The 23053-nt window shown below is 32.4% G+C and overlaps 1 protein-coding gene across 1 annotated transcript in view; it reads left to right on the top strand.

Moving 5' to 3' along the window:
• The first annotated feature begins 350 nt into the window (after positions 1–350).
• The window catches only part of LOC148277860 (pancreatic triacylglycerol lipase-like), a 33845-nt gene continuing 11142 nt past the window's right edge, over positions 351–23053 (top strand). Inside the window, exon 1 of the mRNA XM_088232268.1 lies at positions 351–715. Coding sequence (XP_088088394.1) covers positions 667–715 — 49 coding nt within the window. The 5' untranslated portion in view covers positions 351–666. The remainder of the gene's footprint in view (positions 716–23053) is intronic.

Below are 23053 nucleotides of genomic sequence, written 5' to 3' on the forward strand. Positions count from 1 at the left end.
TTTTTTTAGATAAAACACTTAAACATTATGTATTCCTTGTAAAAAAATATTTGGTTTAAAAAAACACTCAAGCTTCTTGCAAATTTCTAATTTATGAGGTTTTTATTGTCTCCTGTAAATATATGTTATTTGAAAAAAAATCTAAACAAATATTTGAATTTTGGGGCAATTTTCAAAGAGTTGTAAATAAATAACTAACTATTAGGAATCAAGTTATGGTATGGGTAAAGTGGGGTTCGAGCCTCGGACCTCTGACCCGTAAGTCCACAACACTAGCCACGGGACCACCGCCCGATTCGAATCAGTTACTTACGTAGTATTCCAATTAAGTCGACGACATTAATTCAATTAAATCACAAAGGATATTTCGCGCTGTCGATTGTGTTTCCCATCCCTATTACAAACCGGTTGTCAGTTGTTGTCAGATAATTTTGAAGCTCGCAGAGCGGAGAGAAGTCTGCGTGTCCCGTCCGTTACATACGAGTATTATTTATAAAATTCACTTTTATCACAGACTTTCAACACAGACATGTTACTTAAATGAGAATTAGAAAGTTTCATTTCAAGACGACACAGTACAAACGCGCAGTGCCCAAAATAAGTTCGCGGGACAACGTCGTTCCTGTCTAGTTTCGAAGTGATGCATCGGAAATAAATAAATAAATCATGTTCCAGTGGATTAAAGATGGATGGAATAGACGGTGGTGGGGATCGGGTAAGTTTTTGACGCGATTTAATCAATTACAACTTATTGATTTCTCTCAGAAATCTTTCTTTTAAAGTACCCGGCATACTAACCAAATTTTACCAAATGTATGAGGTGTCAAAATGTAGACACGTGCATACTACTGTAATGGTTTATGTTCGTTACATAAATTACTGTAAGATGTTCAGTGATCAGTCCTCCTCTTAAGTTGCCCTTAAAAATTCCAAAAAATATTGTTTCACATCTTATGTGTAGTTTAATGTATCCAAATATGCATATTTCTCTTAATCGTTTATGTTCAAAATAGTTTGTAGCGTTATGACAACGGCATATTGCTCAGATATGTCATAATCATATCATAATAAGAATGCTTTCTAAATGAACACTTTTTAACTGTACATTCAGTTTTTTTACACGTTTACATGATTATCGCAATTACTAGCAATGTTCCCTGTGTTCGTAATCTTTATTGGTACTTAAATTAATGTGATAACCTGTCAAAACAAAGTCCTGTCATATGTCATCTTGTCAGTGATCGGGGACAGGACGGGACAGTGACCGAACTTTAAATTTTGATTTCTATTTTCGTTGAATATCCACCGGTTTTTCAGCAGCTCTGTGTTATGTCACGTGCGCAGACGCGCCAATAATTTTGAGTGCGTTCATACATCGTCAACCATTGTAAAAGTGCATAATTAAAATGCTGGCGAAACCATACAAAATATATGCATACATTACGTATTACATTAATAATTACCGGTTCCGGTCGGTTATCGGATATTCTGTAACCCATTTCGTACACATCAAAATGCATTATTATGTTTCCTATTCCTGGGCCGCGATTACAAACGGCATCTACATCGTTACATATCGAGACGGTATAAAGTCAAATCCATATTTATCTACGAAAATGTATTTATTTGTATGAAAAGTTAAAGGATCTTCGTGGACAACCTGTAAATGAACATGATTAGAAAAAAATGGATAAATATTATATTTTTTATACCGAAAACTAAATTTTACTTTGTAGATAAAATTGAAGATAAATGTTAACTTCCCACTATTATTCGGGCCCAGACATTGCCCTTGACCTTGACCCTGATTAAAAATTTTGCTTATCGTAATTATTATTTAGTCTGAATATTAGACAAATCTTTGGGTATTTTTTCGTGATATCGATGTATTTTGTATCAAATTATTTGATAGATAATAATTTAGTAAAGCTTAGCGTGATTCGTTTCTCGAGATGCAAGGCGGTAAAATTACATCCGCATTTTACGGTAATTTTACCAGATTTTTGTAAAATACGATATTTTTCGGTAAAAAACGAAAATGACGTACTAATTTTTATTTTTCGAAGATATAACAAATACAAATAGCTTTGTTTTAAAAAATGTTAAATGACAATGAAAACCAGGTTTAGATCCATCAGGTAGTTGTCAAGATTTATTTTAAGTATGGGACGTTCAAGGTTATTCGGTATGTTATGTTTTATCTTTTTTTATAAAAAAAGTATTGATGTTTTGAAACTTAACAGGATCAGTGGACATAGGCCCCTCATAAAACCTTAAGTTTGTGACCTTAAACGCTTACCGCTCATGCCAGTGTATCTTCGAAAAATAAAAATTAGTACGTCATATTCGTTTTTTACCAAAAATTACCGTAAATTACGATATTTTACCTCACCTTTTGGTAAAATTACGTAATTTTACATAGATATTCGTTCCACCATTTTTTCGATTTCATGAGTGTTGTAATTTACATGTTATCAAAAAAATGCATTATAATTTACAATGTCATCTCAATAAAAAAACAGGCATAAACATCCGATTATCCAATCACGATCCAATGTTCTTTCAAAAGTATTTTTCAAGTTTGCCGCTATGGCTCTTGTATAGTGGTGTTTTTGATTAATTGTTGTACCTCCACACGCTAGCCACAAACCGCTTGGCAAAAAGCTTGTCATCTTGCCAAGCGTACGCATGCCAAACGTCAGCATCCACACGCTTGCGATTGCGGCAGTTAGTCCTGAGCGTTCATTGGTTCTATGGCTTCCTTTGATGTGTGCACAAAATGCCGACATCGTCCCAAAACGCGGCTAACGCTCGCAAGCGTCCGCATAACAAGCCAAACGCCCGATCCACACGCTTGCGCTTGTCGCTTGGCAAGCGTGTGGAGCCACCTTTAAGGCTTTAGTCTGATAATAAGTAAGGAAATTATGCGATTTAGCCATTTTTAAAAACTGTTTTTGTGAAAATCGTGCCCCTTAAAAAATCAAAGCAAATTTACTTTAGATAAATCCTATTATTTTTTAAGGTTTTATTAATTACTTTCCAAACGACAGATCACGCCATTTGAAATTTAGGCTAAATTTAGGTAAATTGATATCAGGGGCGAACCGTGTATAGAAGGGATTATGCGCAGCTTAATATTATATTTGACTATCCATAATAATGTTTTACGGTAACTTTATTTACAGAAAAATAAACAAATAATTATTATTTCTTATAAATCATTGCCACCATTAGTATTTTTCTCAAAATATTAATAAAGCGCGCCCAGCGCCAACAACAAGCTAAGGAAATAGCTGATTACTCCAGCTTATTTCTTCATACAAATAAGTTTACTTTAAACCAAGTGGTGGGATTTTTCTCCTAGAGTAAACTTGCAGATTATACAAATTCTTTGAATATTCTTGACTTGGAAAACAGTATTTCAAACATTATTTCTTAAGGACTATTTTTCTTTGAGATGATATTTTTGAAACATGACTCGCAACTCGCAACAAACGTGACGTTCGATGCGGCCGTTTTTGACATTATTAATTTCTAGAACAAATCGGCCAGTTGACATTTCAATTGTAATGAAAACACCTAATACTGACTGAATTCATTGGGCTATTTTTTATAAACTTTTATATAAGTTATGTGTTAAATTAATGGATAATATAGCTAAACAATATATATCACGAAGTTACGTCGCCGTCGTTTGAGTTGATTTCATAGATGAGAGTTGTTATATCACACAGAACCACAGAAAAAATAGCAATTTATAGTACATATCACTTACATTATATTATGTACCTTCTAAGTAGGTACAAACAAATTATATTTTTTTATGACTTACCTGTAAATAAAATCACCGCTCGCTACTGATCGATACTCTTATAAAAACGAAATATTGAAGCAAATAAAAAAATAGTATATGTATAGATAACATATTGAACAGGAAAATTGTCGAAAAAAAAAATAATTTGTTTTTTTTAAAACTACCAAAGTTTTCTAGTATTTTTTCTTAAATTCTTTCAGAAAACTTAACATTTTAATTATTATAAAACTTTTAAGTACCTATATTTTTTCTCAAATATACCTTATAGATAACTTTTTTTATCTAATGTTTATTTTTTTAAGCTTACGATTTTTAATAAAACAGCGTTGTAAAATGGCCATATCGTATGATTTCCTCACTTAACTATATATTGCACAACGATCTGAAAAATGAAAACACCATCTTTAATTTAACCGTAAACTAGTGTTCAAAGATACCAAAAATAATTACATTGTAAACTTGTCATAAATAACAACAACAACAACATACCATCAAGCCGTTTCTCTGTAAGGGTAGGCAGAGAGGATAGAACGCCACATGACTATCTTTGCATACAGATCTCGCTTCCTCTGCATTCATACATCTTCTTATGCACGCGCGCCGATTATTCCGATTTTTGACATGTCCATCTTCAAGTATTTGTTGGATTTGGTCATGCTATGTCTTTCTCGGTCTTCCTCTATTTCTGCATCAACCAACATTCGCATTGTAAATATTTTTAGCCGTTCTTTCGCTGCCCACTCGTTCTACGTGTCTAAACCAGCGCAGAGCTTCTTTCGTGATGTTGTCGATAATGCTTGTCTCAGCCTTACATAATGTACGGATCTCAACATTTGTGCATCTATCGTACATAGTTTTACCACACATTTGCCTGAGAGATCGCATTTCGACAGCATTCAGCCTACTTTCATCCCTGTTTTTCCAAGTCCATACTTCGCTCCCATACATCAAGGTCGGGACCAGGACTCTGTTGTTAACTGCTAATTTTGCCTCTTGCGACAAACATTTATTTGCCAAGGTTGATTTAAGTGCACCGTTCACTCTGTTCCCAGCACTCACCCTCCTTTCAATATCGTTAAGTAAATATACTTCCCAGATACACAAATTCCTCTACTTTTTTTAGTATAACTCCATTCACAGTGATTTTTTATTTAGTCATACTTTCATTTCTTTCAAAAACCATCACATTCAATTTATCGACATTCATTAGCAAATCGCTTCCCTTGCATACATCGTGGACCTTTGTTATTAAGAATTGCAGTTCATCTCTGTTGTCAGCAAGAAGTACGGCAATGTCAGCATACAAAAGACAATTGACATTTAAATCACCCATTTTTGCTCCCATTCTTAAGCTTTTCAGTTTTTTCATGCAGCTATCGATGTACACGTTGAACAGCCGTGTCATAAATTGGTTTAAGAAAATAAGATTTACGTATTAATGTACGCTCGAGTTGCAGTTTGCAGTCCATGATAACATATTTAACATTGAATTATATACACAATATTCCAAGTGTTAGTATGTTATCTTCTATGTACGTACAGTATCCCAGATGATACACAGAAAAAACCTTCAAGACAGTAAAAAACGAGGTCATAAAAAATGATAAAATTGTTCGCATGTTGCGTGCAAGTAAAATGTTTACATCTCCACCTTCCGACTTCCGACTAATGTATGTATAGAATCACACGTTAATTTACTCCACTCCACCTATTTATTTTCAGCTTACATTATACTAGACTAGGATAGTCTTAATTTAACGGAGATATTATTCTCATCGTGCGCCTGGGCCCTTCAGTGGCGCCAATGTACTAATCGAAAAAATCTTTATTTATATTTTGGCGAATACTAAAAGCAGAAGTGAAGAATTGTGGAATACAATACTATTCATTAAAGTTTTTTCAGTTTTTTTTTTATTTCTAAATTTTAAAGTGTTCATTATCATGCCTATATATGTTACAGAATGTCAAAGTTCAATTTCATGCGAATGAAAATAATGATTTGTATCTATAATGTGATATGATAATTTAAAGAAGCTTTCAGGATAATAAGAAGGACCGCGACTGTGCTCATTAACTCTATTTTATTTTTTTAATTTCCCGGTTTGTCCAATATATTTACTATAACAATGTTCACGTGCGTATGAAATATGCACATTTGAAAATCGGATCGGGCAGTCATGTGCCCGAACATTGCACGAAATGCGAGACCGGTCCACAGAGGGCGCTGTCAAAACGATATAATATAAGAATACAAGAGAAATCGCTCTATTTTACGACGCTGACAGCCTCCGAACGAATCATCATCATTTTCATATTTGCTTCCAATGATGCATAGGGCACTGCATTTCCACTCCAACTGTAGTGTAACTTGATCATCTATTACATAAGGGTAAGGTAATCAATCTTACACCTCAGGTGCCAGTCCAAAAACAATGAATTATTGCAATGTAGAACCACCTTTAAAACCAATATTTCGTGCCGATCTTGCCAGGAATAACCAGGCAGTTTTAGCTACACTCGATTTCTTATTTCAGGATTTTTACCCCACAAGACACTTTTTTTTTTGCAATATCCTACCCCATAAAGTTAGGGATGGGTCAAAATTATTGAAATATTTTTCTGACACATTCTTTCAATAATAATTCACATTTGTCTTTCCTTTCCCCTAGTGCAAACATCAAACATTACAACTTATCGCTCAACAGTTTAATATTCTTTTATAAGTTGGTCAGTTTTCACGTGTGCTTTTTTCTATCCATAACCACAAAAAAACGGATTTCGTGCTTTACATTTTACATGCACTTCCCCTCCCAATTCTTAGCTGTACCTCCTCGCTAACAAATAGCGAGAATTTAGATCAGAGGTGTTCAACGTGTCACCGAGAGAGCAGCGTGATGTCATATAGCATCCTCTCGCAACAGTATTTTATGATACGATGTATGAATTTCGCAGAAAACTAGAAATATTAGGAAACAGTTTTATAAAGACTACCATGATAGACTTAATTCCCTCTAGCGATTATAAAGATATACTATCAACCCCCCCCCCCCCTTAAGGTTTTGGGTAGGTACATCGATATGAATCAAGGGAAAGCGTACGTCGCGGTACACATATCTACGCTCTAAAATGACATAGCTTCAGTATGACGTCATAGTTGAAGATAAAAGTCTCCCGACCGACTACAAAGGTATAGTATCGATACCCCCACCATCAAGTTTTGATGTAAGTACATCATTTTATACCGACGAGTCTAGAACCCCTCGATAAGTTTATCTACGCATTAAAAGTGTCAAAAATTTTGTTCCGCCGAGTAATTTTTCCTTTATTAAAAAAATAATTATCGTTTTGAGGTTGGAACTTTTTTTATTAAAACCCTATTAAAAAATGAGAGAGAAATAACTAAGTTTTGAAGTCGAATTAAATTCCGACATAACTGTCACTTTAATAAAACGAACGCCTAGATGTGGAAATAATGTCGCTAGGTTCTCTCCTTTTAACAAATAAGAGTATCTAGGCGTCAGATGCGTCAGAAAGTTACCACTCTAAAAAAGTAATTTAGTTTTTATATTTTTTCCATCTATTTTACTATCTTTCCGAGAGTATGTATCGAGACGTTGTAGGAGCCGGCTTTGGAGTCGATCGGTAGAGATCGGTAGATACATACAGACGATCGTTAAGTGTACCGTCTAGGTGATTTCTAAAAGTCACGCAAAATTCATGTTCAAACGAGCATTTTTTGCTTGAATTGGGATTTATTGGAGTTTATAATCGCTTTGAAGTGAGCACTTTTTATTACAGAAGCCTATTTAAAAATAAAATAAGAACTATTTTAAATGTTAATGACGTAAGGAACGCGGACTAATTGTTTGCGGTCATTCCATTGGCTTGTTTCGATCATATGATGTCGATATGACAAGTAGGTAGAACATACCAAGTTAAGTATACCGTCTCGATATATACAGATGAAGATAGCGTTCATAACTGGTAGCCCATTCAGGATTATTTTTCACGTACAGGCTCGGAAAGATTAATAATATTGACCTACATCATTCTAAATAACTGTAATTAAATCATATCAAATCGGCATAAGTTTCCAATGGATCTTATTATATATTTCGTCGATCGTGAAAAAATATGTTTTTAATACACCAATTCAATCAATATTTAAATACTTAAATTAATGACACCTTGAGACACTATACAAATAAAAAAATAGCAATTATTTGTTCAATAAAAATAATTAACTGTTTGGATTTCAAATGAGTACTAGTGCACGGTACGATGGTCAGTGGCCAGTGGTGTAACATCTTCATCGTAAAATGAGGTGATCTTTATCTTACATGAAAGATCTCCCTTGTTTCATAATGCATTATGCACCAGTGAATGTATGATATTACACAATTACAACAGAGATATAACTTTTATTACCTAGAACAGATTCATCCGAATATACATCGGCTAATTGTATTTTCATTCGTCTGCAGATTCATTAATTTATTATTTATTTATTTGCAGATTTATTCAGTCTATGTAGTCACAATAAAATACATTTTTAAATATATACTACTATGATAGTATAAACAAAATAGTATTTTTTATTTTAAACACGCGGGCTCTTCGACTCTGGCAAATCTTTTTTTTTGGGTTTGTAGTACTGTCGCTGACATCTATGTGAAATTTAATGTCAATACCTATCTGCATTTGTCTAATAGTTCCGCACGTGTATTTTAAAGAACGAAAGGTTAATTTAGCAATTTTTACACTGTCTGATTTTGTTAAGCCAATAAGTTGCATTAAATTTTGTTTGCGAAATGAAATTTCTGCTGAAAAAACTTTTAAAATGTTGCAAAAAACCTTCGATGACCAGGTTATGTCACAAAAAATGTTTAAAACTGGTATAAATAATTCAAAGAAGGCAAAGAAAGAGTTTAAGACAAAAATCGCCTTGGACGATCATCAACATCATCTGATGAACAACACGTCAAGGAAATCAAAGATTTGTTGATTGACAATTAGAGACCTCACAGACAGACAATCGTTGGTTTTTGCACCACGATAATGCACCAGCTCACACTCGGCGCTTCGAGACGATTTCGCCAAAAATTCAAGTATATCCTGTCACAACCATCGTATTGGCCTGATTTAGCATGGTGTGTCTTCTGGCTATTCCCTAAGTTTAAGTGATCGCTCCGGGGACACCGTTTTGACACGATTGAAGAGATAATAACCGAATCGCTGTACGCTTTAAGGCCATTTCGAAAATCAACTTTAACAATACTGTTTCGAGGATTGGAAAAAACATTGACATACGTGTATTGTTTCAGGGGAGGAGTACTTTAAAGGCGATGAAATAGATTTAGAAGAATAAATAAAAAATTTAAATCTTGTAAACAATTTCACTATATATTTTTATCACAATGTACGGGTTTCATTAAAATAAAATACAACGAAAATAAAATAATCGTTTTCATCATCATTCATAGCAGGGTTACGAATGATGAAATCAGGCGAGAGTGTAAATCTGAGACAAGTATAATTGATAAGATTAAGAAAGGGTCTCTGAAATGGTTTGGTCACGTAGAACGAATGGACGACGAGAGAATGGTAAAACAAGTATATATGGCAAAAATGAACGGCAACGTTAGACGAGGACGACCAAGGAAGACGTGGCATGATCAGATAAACCAAAATCTTAAGTCTGGTCATGTCAAAAGCAGACAGAACCGAAGGGCATGTATGACAAGATGTATGAATGTGGAAGAGGCTAGGAGTGTATGCCAGGATAGACGTGTGTGGCGGTCCATTCTCTCTGCCTACCCCTACGGGGAAATGGCGTGATGGTAGTAGTAGTAGTAGTCATAGGGCTACACAACTTGGAATTTTTTTAGATAGATCTCTTCGCCACTAAAACAGTATCTGGTGCAGCTGGATTGGCATGGTTTAGCTCGAAGTCTTGTATGTTGATTGTGTTTATGAGTATATTGTATGCCATTATTTTATTTCGCTTGTTTATCTTTGATACATAGTTTTAGGTTCCTTTTTGTTAAAAAAAATACTTATCTTATTTTTTGTTTTGTACATTTTGTGAAAAGGACCTAAATTATATTATTATAGTATTTGTTACAATCAATATAGTGTAAAGTTTCCGCAAACCAAGTTTTGTAAAAATTTCCATCGATAATAAAATTAAAAATGGCATTTTTTTTAAAAAAATTACAAAAGCGCCATCTATGAACAATTAGTCACATTTTCGTTCAGAATCACCTTAACACATCGTGACATTACAGAGAATTTGTAAGTTGAAAATCATAAAAGTATTTTTTCAAAGCAAGAATATCACTTTTGGATCGGTATTCTGACACTCACACATTCATTTTTTCGGTTTTGTGGATTGACACATTTTTTGCATAACATCCATATAATATCGACTTATCACTTTGCAACTCAGGGGTGGTATTCCAAACGCCCTCGCGGCCGTATTATCTCGCGTATTTTAGTTTAACAACAAACGTGTAATGGACGGTTACGGTTTGCACTTGCAATTCTCGACCTGAGTACCTACGGTTCGTTGAATTTATTTATTTCTACTTTAACGATGTTTGTATTCTTTTTTTATACAGAATAATTTTCCCTCACTGGGGTGTCCCGTGCCGAGGGAAACATTTTACAACAAGTAAAACATGCCTTAAATTAGTTATTTAACAAAGTTATCATAATAATACAATAAAAACGTAATTAATCTAATTAACCTAATTATCCTTAACATTATAAGCAAAATAAACTAAAATAATCATAAAAAACTTAATTAATTTATATAGACCAAATTTCATAAACAGTACACAAATTTTTACCTATTTGGCTTGATCCACGCATCGATCCGTTCGCAACCCACCTCCACTATCCATTTCTTAATAGCAATTTTATATTGTGAGTACTTACTAATTTTCCTTATGGGTAATGGAAGTAGATTGTACACTTAAACCGAGTAGTAGGCCAATCCTGATCGAAAGTTCTATTAATTTTTAATTGTTTTTGCAGCATCAGGGTGGAGTATCTACATAGTTGCTGTAAACTGTAGATAACTTCGTTGTTGATAATCACATAATAGTTTTTGTCCGCATGGGCGACTCTATTAGCCAGTGACGTATTATTACGCTAACGTTATACTTTATACTACTACTCAAATCTGTAGCCCTTATAAATAATCTCTCTTTGGTCAATCTTAAAATAACTATTTTGTTCATTATTCCCGGTATTAATTTAATATCCGACTTAAAAATAATGCATTTATTCTTCTTCTTCTTTCCCTTTCCGCACCAAATGGTCCATAGGGTACTGCATTGGTACATCAATCGCAGCGCATCTTGATCATTTTTGTTACATGCAAGAAAAATGATCAGTCTTACACTTCAGGTGCCAGTCTAAGAACTATGTAATATTCTAGTATTAACACTGTTTTCAAAACAATATTTCACATCAACTATGTCGGGAATCGAACACGAGACCTTTCATGGCTGGCAAACGCGCTAACCACTACACCACAAGGCCAACTCATTTATTTATTTTCATTTACATATTTCTGTATTTATTTATTTTTATTAACATATTTATATTCAAAAGATTAAAAGTGTACAATGAGTTACCTGAAGAAATCAAACAGAAACCTTTAAAATATGTATTTTAAATATTTTTAAAAAAAATCTTCATGATAAATTTAATCTATAATTGTAATGTCATTAAAAGTTTATATTAGTTCTTGAGATGTTATGAACTAACTTAATAAAGCATAAATAAAATAATTTTCATTAAAAATAATACAAGGTACATTTGTTGAAATTTTGTTTCAATGCATATTTAACCCTTACGCTGCTACGCAGTTTTTCAAGAATCTAATCAGAAATCTTATTATTAATACATTTTAAAAATATTTTATCGAATACGTTGTTTTCCAAACACACTACTGTTTTAAAAATTAAAAGCAATTCCAAGAAAAATCTTCCATTTCATAAATATCTAATTCAAGCCCAGTGGAGTGAGCAAGATAGACAACTCGTGCCACCCGCAACATATTCTCGTACAGCGGTTGTAAACCCTTTCTTAATCGAAAATAAAAACAAACAAAAATGATCTCGCACAGCAATCTAAAGGCGCATTGTTTTAATAGTTATTATTGAAACGACAGTATTATGATTTTTTGTTGATTGCGGGGCAAAGTGCCCTTATTATCAAACCTACCACTTCCATCAATGCATGCTAAACAAAATTTGAATTAAATATATCTTGGATGATTCATATGAACAAGTGACGTCGTTCAAAGTAGTTCATTTTTATTAAAATATTTTATATTATTTTTCATTAATTTTCAAGAAACTTTGCTTTACAATTTGATGTTCGAATTTTTACCGCGCGTAAGAAAACATTTTTTGTATTAAATTTTCCGTAGGGCTGAAATAGGTACGAAACTGAATAATAACCCGTCGAATAAGTAATTTTCATGTTTTGAAAATGTTTTATACCACTGACGGTTAAGTGCAACAAGCAGTTCCCGAATTCATTTACCCTTTTGGGGATTATGACGTCAGCATCAGTCTAGTTAGAACTTTATGATAGGGATTAACAACAACGATATATCGTTGTTTAGCAGTCTAAGGGTTAAGTACACAAGTAATATTATATTTATGTTTTTAATACTATTTCTCTACAAAAAAGAGACAAGCTATCATTAGAACTTATATAACAATTATATAACTTGGAAAAATATTTTTTTTTTATCTACTATCGTGGTACCAGTTTTTATCGGATGTTAAAAATAAATATGGACAGATGATAATCTTGATTTTAAAAAATCATTGCAGATGATCTTCATAGATACGTTCTTAAGTATGCAGATGTTATTAGAGTTTTTGTAATTTTATCGTAAATTACGTAAAAAAAAAAAGAGATATTGGTGTTATCGGGTGCAGTTAGTTCAATAGGGTATTTTCACGTTTTTTTTTTATTTTGCAAAAAAATAGAAAAAAAAATTACGATAGTAACTGTACAGTTTTTATTTTTTTATGTCCACGCGTTAATTTTTCAGAGCGGTTTAAAAACATATACTTTGAATTGGCGCCAAAACGAACATTCGGATGCCGTATGGGCTTGTGACGTCACGCGTTACGAATTTGACTGACCGTTCAAACAAATTCATACGAATTTGTATAGCCTACGTGTTGTTTTTGTTGTAATTGGTTGCTTTAACTAATTAACGCGCATAAAATGTCTTTAGTTATAAGATACAAGTACTGTTTAATTCCGATGTGCACAAACACTACGGTGAAGACGCAAAATAAAGCTTTTTTCGCCATTCCTAGTACCTTATGAAAAAATGCAGAAAAAATTGTTTAACGCATTTGAACGTTATGAAACGAGTTCTTTTTTCTGTAGGTCTTGCTCAGTACAAAATACTATATTTTATGGTGTAGACTGTAGACTATAAACATTTACTAACAGTAGGTACTGAAATTAGCACTTATAAAGCTTGACAGGTAATACAATACTAAAATAGTTTATTCTTTGAACGTTATTGTTTATATTTGTATTATATTTCTGTACTTATGTTACTTAGTTTAATTTATGGAACTGTTGGTTTTCTATATGAATAAAAAATAAAATTACAAAAAAATTCCTTTATGAAATTATTACCTTATTTATTTGTGAAATTTATTGCATTTACAAAATGGCAACTGACCTTGAGATGCTGGACAGTCTTCACACTTGCAGGAATCTATTATTTCCTAGACTTCATCGCAAATCAACCGAGTACGATTTGGTTCTAACTGTAAGTTCTGCTAGGGTGACTCGACCTTTTACCATTCAAATATCACCCGTCCGTTTTACTTGAATGTAATCTATGGCACTGTCTCCGTAATTTACCCTAGCTGATATATTAATAAGTAAATCACATTTAATTAAAAAAGGCATTAACACGCACTCGAGCAACAGAGATGTTTACAAGCAATGGTATTTTATGGATTATGTTGTGTCAAAGTCACGTTACTTCCCTTTTGCATTAAATGTACGCTAAACAATATATTTATAGTACATGCAAATAATACAACTATTTGAATGAATACGTTCTGGAAGCAAACATTATATATTTGCTTATCTTACGGCATTTACATTTCTATACTCGAACTTAAAAAGTTTGTATTGGATGAGAAAAAAATACCCATCATGATTATATCTATTTTGGGCAAGTTATCGGACTTTTCTTGTAAAAAACCAATTTTAGTCATAATGCTATGGATGTTTATAAATGAAAACAAAAAAAAAACAAAGGAAAAGACGAAATTTAACTAGAAAAAACAAATAAAAAGCCACAAGCCGCTCGCGTCGGAGTATCTCAGTATAGGATTTGAGTGAACGTAGGATATACAAGTCACGCGTGACGTCATCAACCCTTTTAGCCAGTTACGGGCCGTTTTATTTCTATCAAACTTTAAATAGGAAATTATAAATGAAAACATTCGTTTCAGATTTTGATAGTAATATGGTTCGAATCGTAAAAATATTCTTTAAATACTGAATACATTAAAAATCATATCCCCAGTTTATGAAAATACCCTATTATATGTTCAGCTAAAAACAGCAAGACCGCTTTCATACAAAAAACTGTAATAATTACTTTCTGAAAACCGTGTCGATCACAAAAACGACATTTCTCAATTTGCAGAAAACACCCACAGCACTAGAAAAATCTAAAAGTACTTTCAAAATCATCAAAACTGGTCAAATACAAACTTAGATTTTTGTTTGTAATATTCAAAAAACTATAGTATTCTTTTTATTTTATTTATCAAAGTTCAAAACACATTCTAACAGTTCTGTAGATTTGATTACTCACTCTTTTCACAAAGGCGCTATTATCTCAGTTTCACTTTTCTATGGCTGGATACTTTCTACATAACTACGTTCAATTATCATTGGATATGGTCAATTATGCCGTCAGGTAGGGCACCTTTCTTTCTATATTCTCTCTGTATCCAGGTATAAGTTACAAATTAATAATGAACAATAAAACTTATTTCTTATTTTCTGGTATTTTTTTCGATTCTTTGATTTCCAAACAATAAGTTGTGTGTTTATCTACGCACTGACGTATAACACGACATTTGATTGATTTATAATTTATACCTGTCGTATTCTTCGTCGGATAGACAAAGACCACCGAAATAATAGTTATTTTCATTTTTATTTCTTACAGAAAGAAATTAACCGAAATACCAGTGTTTTTGATGTCTTGAGAGGATATTTGATAAATAGTTACATGGATACCGTTTTTCTGACGCTCTCTTGCAGAAGCCTCCCCGAATACTGTACGAAAAAGACAACTGCACGTCGCATTCATTATGCCTAACTTAATTCCATAAAATCAAGGCCTCGTGTTCCCATTTTCCCCAAAGCTGAAACGTTCTTGATTTTTTTTAAGAAAGAGTATCAGAAAAAAAAATATTTCGGCACTATTAAGAAAAATTACTTTTTTTACATTTTTAAAGCACTAAAGGCCTATGAAAATCCAGTAAGAAAATTTTTTTTTGCTAATTTTTAGTAGCATAAAAAATATTTTTAAATTTGTAATTTCGAATTCCCGCAAAAACGGTCATTCCATTGGCCACGTTCCTAATCCGTCATGATTCATGTTTATTTGTTCCTGACCATTCAAATTTGTTAAGAACATTATCACGAATCTTGACGTCACAACTATCAAGGCCAAACATGTCGCGTTTTTCTAGCAACGTATTAAAAAAAAATTTTAAAAAAATTGAAAATACCATTAATTATTCCATTTCATAAATGTTTATCGGTATCGTAGCATGTGATATTTCCCTATTAGCTTTTTTCAAAATTAGTTATCGTTTTTGTATACCATACGTCCGAAGACGGCAGATAAAACTAGGCGCTTTGAAGGGTTTTTGGATGGTCCTAGCTTCTATGAAAGATAATTTATCAACAAAAAACGATAGGAACAAGCCAATGTTAGTGTGAAAAAAAATCATCGCTCGAGAAAATACGGGAATATGTTTGTATGAAGAAAAGCCAAGCGCGTATTCTTTTAATAACCAAAAAAAATTTCGAAGATTAAACAAGAAGTCTTTATAGGCAATTTGAATCCTGTGGTGACCAAGAAAACAATTAAATTTTCATACAAAATAGCGATAAAATTAACCATGCGTGAACCTCATAAATAAACCCCAGAATTAACTTATTACTATATCAGTGTGTAATAAGTTTATGTTCCTTTAAATATGTTTATTTTATTATGATATCAAAATGTTGAATTCGTCAACTATAATATGAAAATCCCTCTCCTCCACTCCTCCACTCTATTTCCTCATCCCTTAGCCTTCTTACGAGCTCTTTTTTTTCTCATGTCTTATATAATATATTATTTTTCTCTTTACTGTATAAAAACATTTAAGTTTGTAAGTGAAAATTCTTGATGGAAGTTCATTGTAATTTATTATATAAATAAAACACGAGTGATACTTTAATCCACAAATTTGGAATATCCAGTGACCGGTTTCATCGCTTTCGCGACATCTTCGAGACTGGTATCTTTATTAAAGAGTTAAATGTATTTATACAGAACAGAGTTAAGGATAGATAATTCAAAGTTATATGTAAGTAAATTCAATAAAGTTATTTTTATCTTAAGGATCATTATCAACAAATTTTCTTTGGGTTAACTAATGAATTGATATAATGCTATTTTAATGAGTTTAAGTATTTTATTTTATTTTTGGTGTCCCATCCTTCGTGAGTGTGGTTTTGTAAATAATGATTTCTGAAAAACAAAGGGTAAAAAGTCATTAGTAAAATTATATTACAATGGGTAAAGTAATGGAGAATGCACATGTGTTATCTGTTCATTAAGTAATTCTACGTCGGGTTTATTTTTTAATCTATTAATTTCAAGAATTTATAATTTGTCAAGTTTATGGCCTTTAGGTGCAATATGAATTATTTTTACATTATTTTTTAATTCGAAGGAATGTTTGTTTTCTATTAAATGATTGGCAAAATTTGAATTATCTTTATTATTAGACCATGATTGTATGTGCTCTTTTATGCGTGTTTTAAAGGCTCTATCCGTTTGGCCTACGTAGCATGTATTTTTACAGTCGTTACAATTATGGACAATTATTACAATTATGACAATATGTTACAATTATTACTGTATAATATGTTCTCTCATTATATTTGTGAAAAACGTTAACTGGATGTATGAACTATTTTTTATATTTTGTATTCTTATAGAACAACTGTTGTTTTTCCTTAATAAATAAAAATAAAAATATATATGCCCAGAAGAAGGAAAATCTTTCATCTCTCCAAGAAGTACCTACACTTCTATTAAACTGTACTTTTTTCTAATAAATTTATCAATAAAAATAGATGTCAATGATCGATAGTAAATCACCAGAATTGAAACTAATAAATGATACGTTCTAAGCATGTGTATAGATTCATCCCATCACTCGATAACCTTTGGTATGCATTGTGTAAGAATGTATAGTTATATGAATAGTTAAATCAATCACGTCAATTAAGTTTAATTGAATTCCTCAGCCTGAACTTTGAACAGTGACGTCAATTTTTTATTTCCACTCAAAGTTGGTTTTACAGTGATTTGTGTAGTTTATAATTAACGTATTACAACAGAGATGAAGAACATTTTAAAGAAGGCAATATAGATGTCTAGGCATCTACAGGGCTTATGACCTGTCATTGGCTGGTTTAAGTGGCCACTTTACACACTGTGTAACATTCACAATTCTGCCTATATTTGAACATCTATAGCCCTTCAATTCTTTCATCTGTTGATGAAACCTTTATTTATGCGGGTGAGATTCATCTAATTGAATTATTTCACCTACATACTAGGCAACGCCTGAAAATGTTTTTTTTTTTATTTCTATACTTCTTCATGGACCAGGTGGATTTACCAACAATATTTTGAGTTTGTCCAAATTTTTGTAGACAAGGACTGGATTCGACTCCCTGGGGAGCTGTTTATATTAACATATTACAACAGAGATGAAGAACGTTTAAGAGAAGGTAATATAGAAGTCTAGACATCTAAAGGGCTTATGACCTGTCAATGGCTGGTTTAAGTGGCCACTTTACACATTGTGTAACATTCACCATTCTGCCCATATTTGAACATCTATATGACAATTCTTTCATCTGTTGATGTTTGTGAAGTTAAAGAGCTGAAACCTTTATTTATGCGAGTGAGATTCATCTAATTGAGCTATTTCACCTACATACTAGGCAACGCCTGAAATTTTTATTTTTTCAATTTCTGTACTTCCCCTGGTTAGTTTATAATTCATGCAAATTGCTATAAACATCTACGTTATTTTTGTAAAAATACCGTTTTATACACAACAATTTATTTACGGGTGATCTCTTTAAAAAAACAGCTAATAGTTTCTAGTTTTATGCACATTTAATGTGTTTTTTAGGATTCATCATCATTATCATTCCATGTCCGCTCCCTAGCTGGGACTTGTGGTGTCCACAAAGTGCCTATAGGTATCTCTGTCGGCTGCCAGCTCCTGTGCCAAGTCGGATTCTCGTCCCGTGGTTCATGAACCGCCGACGATCAGTCAGCAGCGGACGTCCGGGACGTCGAGAACCTGATGCCTTGTAAAGTAGGCAAGAGGCATCCAGCCATATAATATTCATTATCGGCTTTAGTAGCTTACAGCTTACCCACCACATACTTCGTTGTCAAACGAGAAAAGCTGCCCGAAGGAGCTCTCTGAAATCTGGTAGCCTTAGCATCTCTGTGCTGAAAGAAAGTAATCCAGAAGTACATAATATGTACTTCATTGGATTGAGAAGAGAGGGAAGTGAATTCTTCACTGACTGGGATTAAATTGATTGGACATGATCAATTTGCCAAAACGGCGAATTATCGGCTTTAGTAGTACAACTTTTAGCATAATTTACAAAATTATCGAATAAACAAATGTTTTCTTTAGTCAAGCATAAATAACTTCCTAGGGAGGAAATCCAGCCTGTCTAAAAACATTTGGGCATACTCTTTCAAATTTAATAAGAAGTATTAAAATTAAAAAAATTGTTTCCAGGAGTTGCCTAGTAGGTAAATTTGTTCTGCCGGATGAATCTCACCCACATGATAAAGGTTTCAACCCTTTACTTCACAAAAGTCAGTAGATGGAAGAGTTGAGAAAATGTGAATGATTAAACATTGGTAGAATTGTGAATGTTACACACTGTGTAAAGTGACCACTTTAACCAGTCAATGAGAGGTCATAATCCCTGTAAATGCCTAGACTTCAACATTCCATTTTTAAAATGTTTTCCCTCTCTGTTGCAACAAATTTAGTTTTCTATAGTCTTTAATTTGCATGAATGTGCAAAACAATCACAGTCTCTATCGTTTAATTTCTTACACATCGGAGGATTTTTATCCTAATAAATGTATTTTATTTTAATGGGGAACTTCAACCCTACGGTAAATTGAATACAAAAAAATGTTTACTTGCGCGCGGTGAAGAATGGAGCATTAAATTGTAATGTAAAGTTTCTTGAAAATGTACGAAAAAAAAAAAATAATAAAAACGACCGATGATAAGAGAGCTATGAAAGATATCCGGTTTACTTATCGTAAACGGACTAATCGACAGAACATAAATAAGCGGAAGAGAACCTCTGACGTCTCATGCGGAATCATTTCAGAAATACAAAACTTCAAAAAATCATAGCGCTGATAATACGATGTATAATTTATTTTTTGTAATTGGCTTTGTTTAATGGTATATTTAAAAATAAAAAAACACTGAATTTCCTTATTGGTACCTACCTACCTTATACAAATTTTATTTCAAATAGTTTTAATACAACATTTTTGTTCCTTAGTTTATCAAAATATAAACACGTTTTACGCAACAAATGTCTGATATATATATGTGTATATAATCAATCATCCCTCAATTTTATTTATTTAAAAATCCCTTTCGCAATCGACCTCTGGCGTCAAACGTCTCAACAGTCAGGGCCGTCAGAGGTTAAATACCCTTAATTAGACTATCGCCGCCGCACATAACATTATGTAGGCACACAAATACACCCTCTTCAACCGCCCCTCGATTTACCTAATGTTTAGTGGGACATTTCCCACCTAACTCAGAACAAAAAATGGGTTTAATTGACCGCCACGAATGAAATTGATTCCACTTATTTTACGCTAAGTTCACGAGCTTGTCACATGCGATTATTTTACAAACACCCCGCACCTAAATTTGAACAAAACATCAAAACAAAATAATAACCATCATGTACCACCATGACATTGACAGTATTGTTTTCTAAACATTTACCCCAAGAAATTATTGACTGTGATACTTTTATTATTTTTTACCTACTTTAAAAAAATATATTTATATCGCAGTAATCTTGAAGAATAGATATTTTGCGTAAAAAATAGGATACCTAATTAAAATATAGTACCGGCCTGCATTGCACACATCCTCCTGAAAGAATGTATACTACATACGATAATAATAATTTAATGACATCTTACTCAACTCTCTTCATCTAGACGTATGTTTATAGATTATATTTTGGGTTAAAAAAGTCATTTGTGCTTTACGTTTGTCAATTTTTGCCTGTGCCTTTGCCTTTTTTTACACTTCGGGAATTATCGAACTTTTTAACATATTTTTATAAATAAAGTCATTATCATTTAAGCTTTTCTTGTACAGGGTGACTGGAACTGAACCCGCCATAGCAAATTCGCACATAGAAGAGGTCATTTGCTAATTATTGGATCTTACTTTCCCTAACATTTTTTTTATAGTATGGGAAATATGTAAATGTTTATACTTTATTGAGATTAAACTTTCAAGCATTCAGAACTTTATGTTTTTTCATTATTTTAGTATTTTTTGTTATTTGTTGGTAGTCATAAACATTTGTGAATAAAATACGTCGGAACTTCCCTCAAACTAGGGTTAAAAAAATAAGGTTTTACGCTTTTAAAAAAATACGTAAAAAAAGCTTAACTATCAAATTCAACCTGAAATAAATAAAAAATACTACGGTATTTCAATAATTTATTTTACTCTAAGTTAGTTCTCTAGTTAGTCACCTTTTTTATTTCTTAAGCTTGATATCTTATTTTTTAACCATAGTTTGGGAGAAATCCCCACGTATTTTAATCACAAATGTTTATGACTACCAACAAATTTTCAAAAAATACTAAAATAATGAAAAAAAAATAAAGTTTTAAATGCATGAAAGTCAAATTTTGGCAAAATCTCAATTAAGTATAAAAATTTACATATATCCCTAACTATAAAACTTTAACTAAGGAAAGTAAGGTCCAATAATTTGCAAATGACCTCAATATGCGAATTTGCTATGGTGGGTTCTGTTTCAGGCACTTGTTTATCAAAATTGTGTATCTACGTAATTATTTACTACATTAGTAAAACATTTGAAATTAATCAAAAGGCACCAAAAATCATAACTTAATTTTTGTATATTTTATTAAGTTTTTTTAAAACTGAAGTACCCATCTAATATCGTTTCACGTAACTTATTTGTCTTCATGATTATTTATAAACTATTACCAACGCCTACGTATAAATTCCCATATTTTAAAATAAATTAGATACTTAACATATTATGTAAATTTATTTATTTATCAGTCAACTAATTATTAACAACATTCCTTTACCGTCTCTCGCGTATTATGATAATGTACGTAATATTTTCACCGTCTCTAGTTGTATGTTGTATTGTGTCGTAGACTATTTATCTGTAATGTGTTTGCATACATCGTGTGTAGTAAATAGGAAAGTGTCGGCAGGTTTTGTCGGTTTTCTCTGGAATCTTGGAACGTACCGGAAAAGGAAATAATCGGCTGAATTCCGCCGGTTGGAAAGCGGATATAAGCTGTTTAATTTCGATTTCCCCATTTAAAATCACACCAAAGCGACCTTATTCAGGCTGAAAGCAACCCGATGTACCACACACGTGTATTACTTATATAATAGGCGCGCCTCTACATTGTGTTGGTAATTCGACCTACATACTATGTACAATCGACATGTGGAATGTATGACTGACCCCATCGTTAATTTGATCTCGTTTTGTACACACGAGAGTATTATGTATTGTACTTGTACTAACGCTAATTATGCGTCTAGTATTCTCGAAGGGTTTCTCTACTACTAATTCGCTGCTGTCAATTTAATTATTATTTTAACGAGAGCGATTTCGTTTTTTATATAAACTTTTTTTGTGTGTTTAACTTACCCTGCATTTTTTCGTATGCATTTTTTTCTCTCTTAAATAAGGGGGGTAAAATTCAATCATTGAATGTTACAAATTGCTTTCGTGATTTTGTTGGATCTTGCAGATATATTCTATTATTGTTGCTGTCAATCTAAAATATGCGCTTTTTAATTTTAAAGACATTTTGATTTAATTTTAACTTCAGGAAATAAGAACGCAAAAACGTGCGAATTCCCGCATTAAAAAAACAACATTTGCCCCATTTCATAGGATCGTAAAAATCCACACGGCACGATAAAATTACATCTTTACATATATATATATATATAATTCCTCTATACGTGTGGTTTTCAGAGAAATATAGATCTTTGCGCTGTGCGTGTTCGTAGATATTAAAATTTTCAAGCGAACCCGTAAAAAAGAAGTTAGGAGCATAAATGTTTTATTCATCGATCTACCAGGGTTACATTCGAGGAGAATGCATTTGCAAAATAATGGAAAGATGTTGTTTTTTTGAGTATGAAAAGTTTGTTTTTGAATGTTTACAAACAGCATTTGTTTTTTGTGGATCTCAATCAGATTCTTTTATTAAATTCTTTTTAATTTCTACCCATTTATTTATTTTTATCGGATTTTTGGTAACACTTAAATATTAATATATTCAATAAAAATTTTTAAATCGTATTCCGACATAAGTACACCCCTTTGTCGGTGAGACGACCGGAGTTTGACGTTTGCAAAAAGAATGCCATATTTGAAAAAATATTTATTTAATGTTTTGGAATTCAACTATAGGACAACGTCTGTCGGGTCCGCTAGTATTATATATATTTTAATTAATTTAATGGCAGACCAATACACCAAAATGTCGTATAGTCTTCCCTCGATTTCCTTCTGCTGATTTTTTATCTTAACCCTTTATAA

The sequence above is a fragment of the Micrasema longulum genome, unplaced genomic scaffold (assembly GCF_059751315.1).
Source record: "Micrasema longulum isolate JH-2025_06_02 unplaced genomic scaffold, ASM5975131v1 h1tg000965l, whole genome shotgun sequence".
NCBI classification, from domain to species: domain Eukaryota; kingdom Metazoa; phylum Arthropoda; class Insecta; order Trichoptera; family Brachycentridae; genus Micrasema; species Micrasema longulum.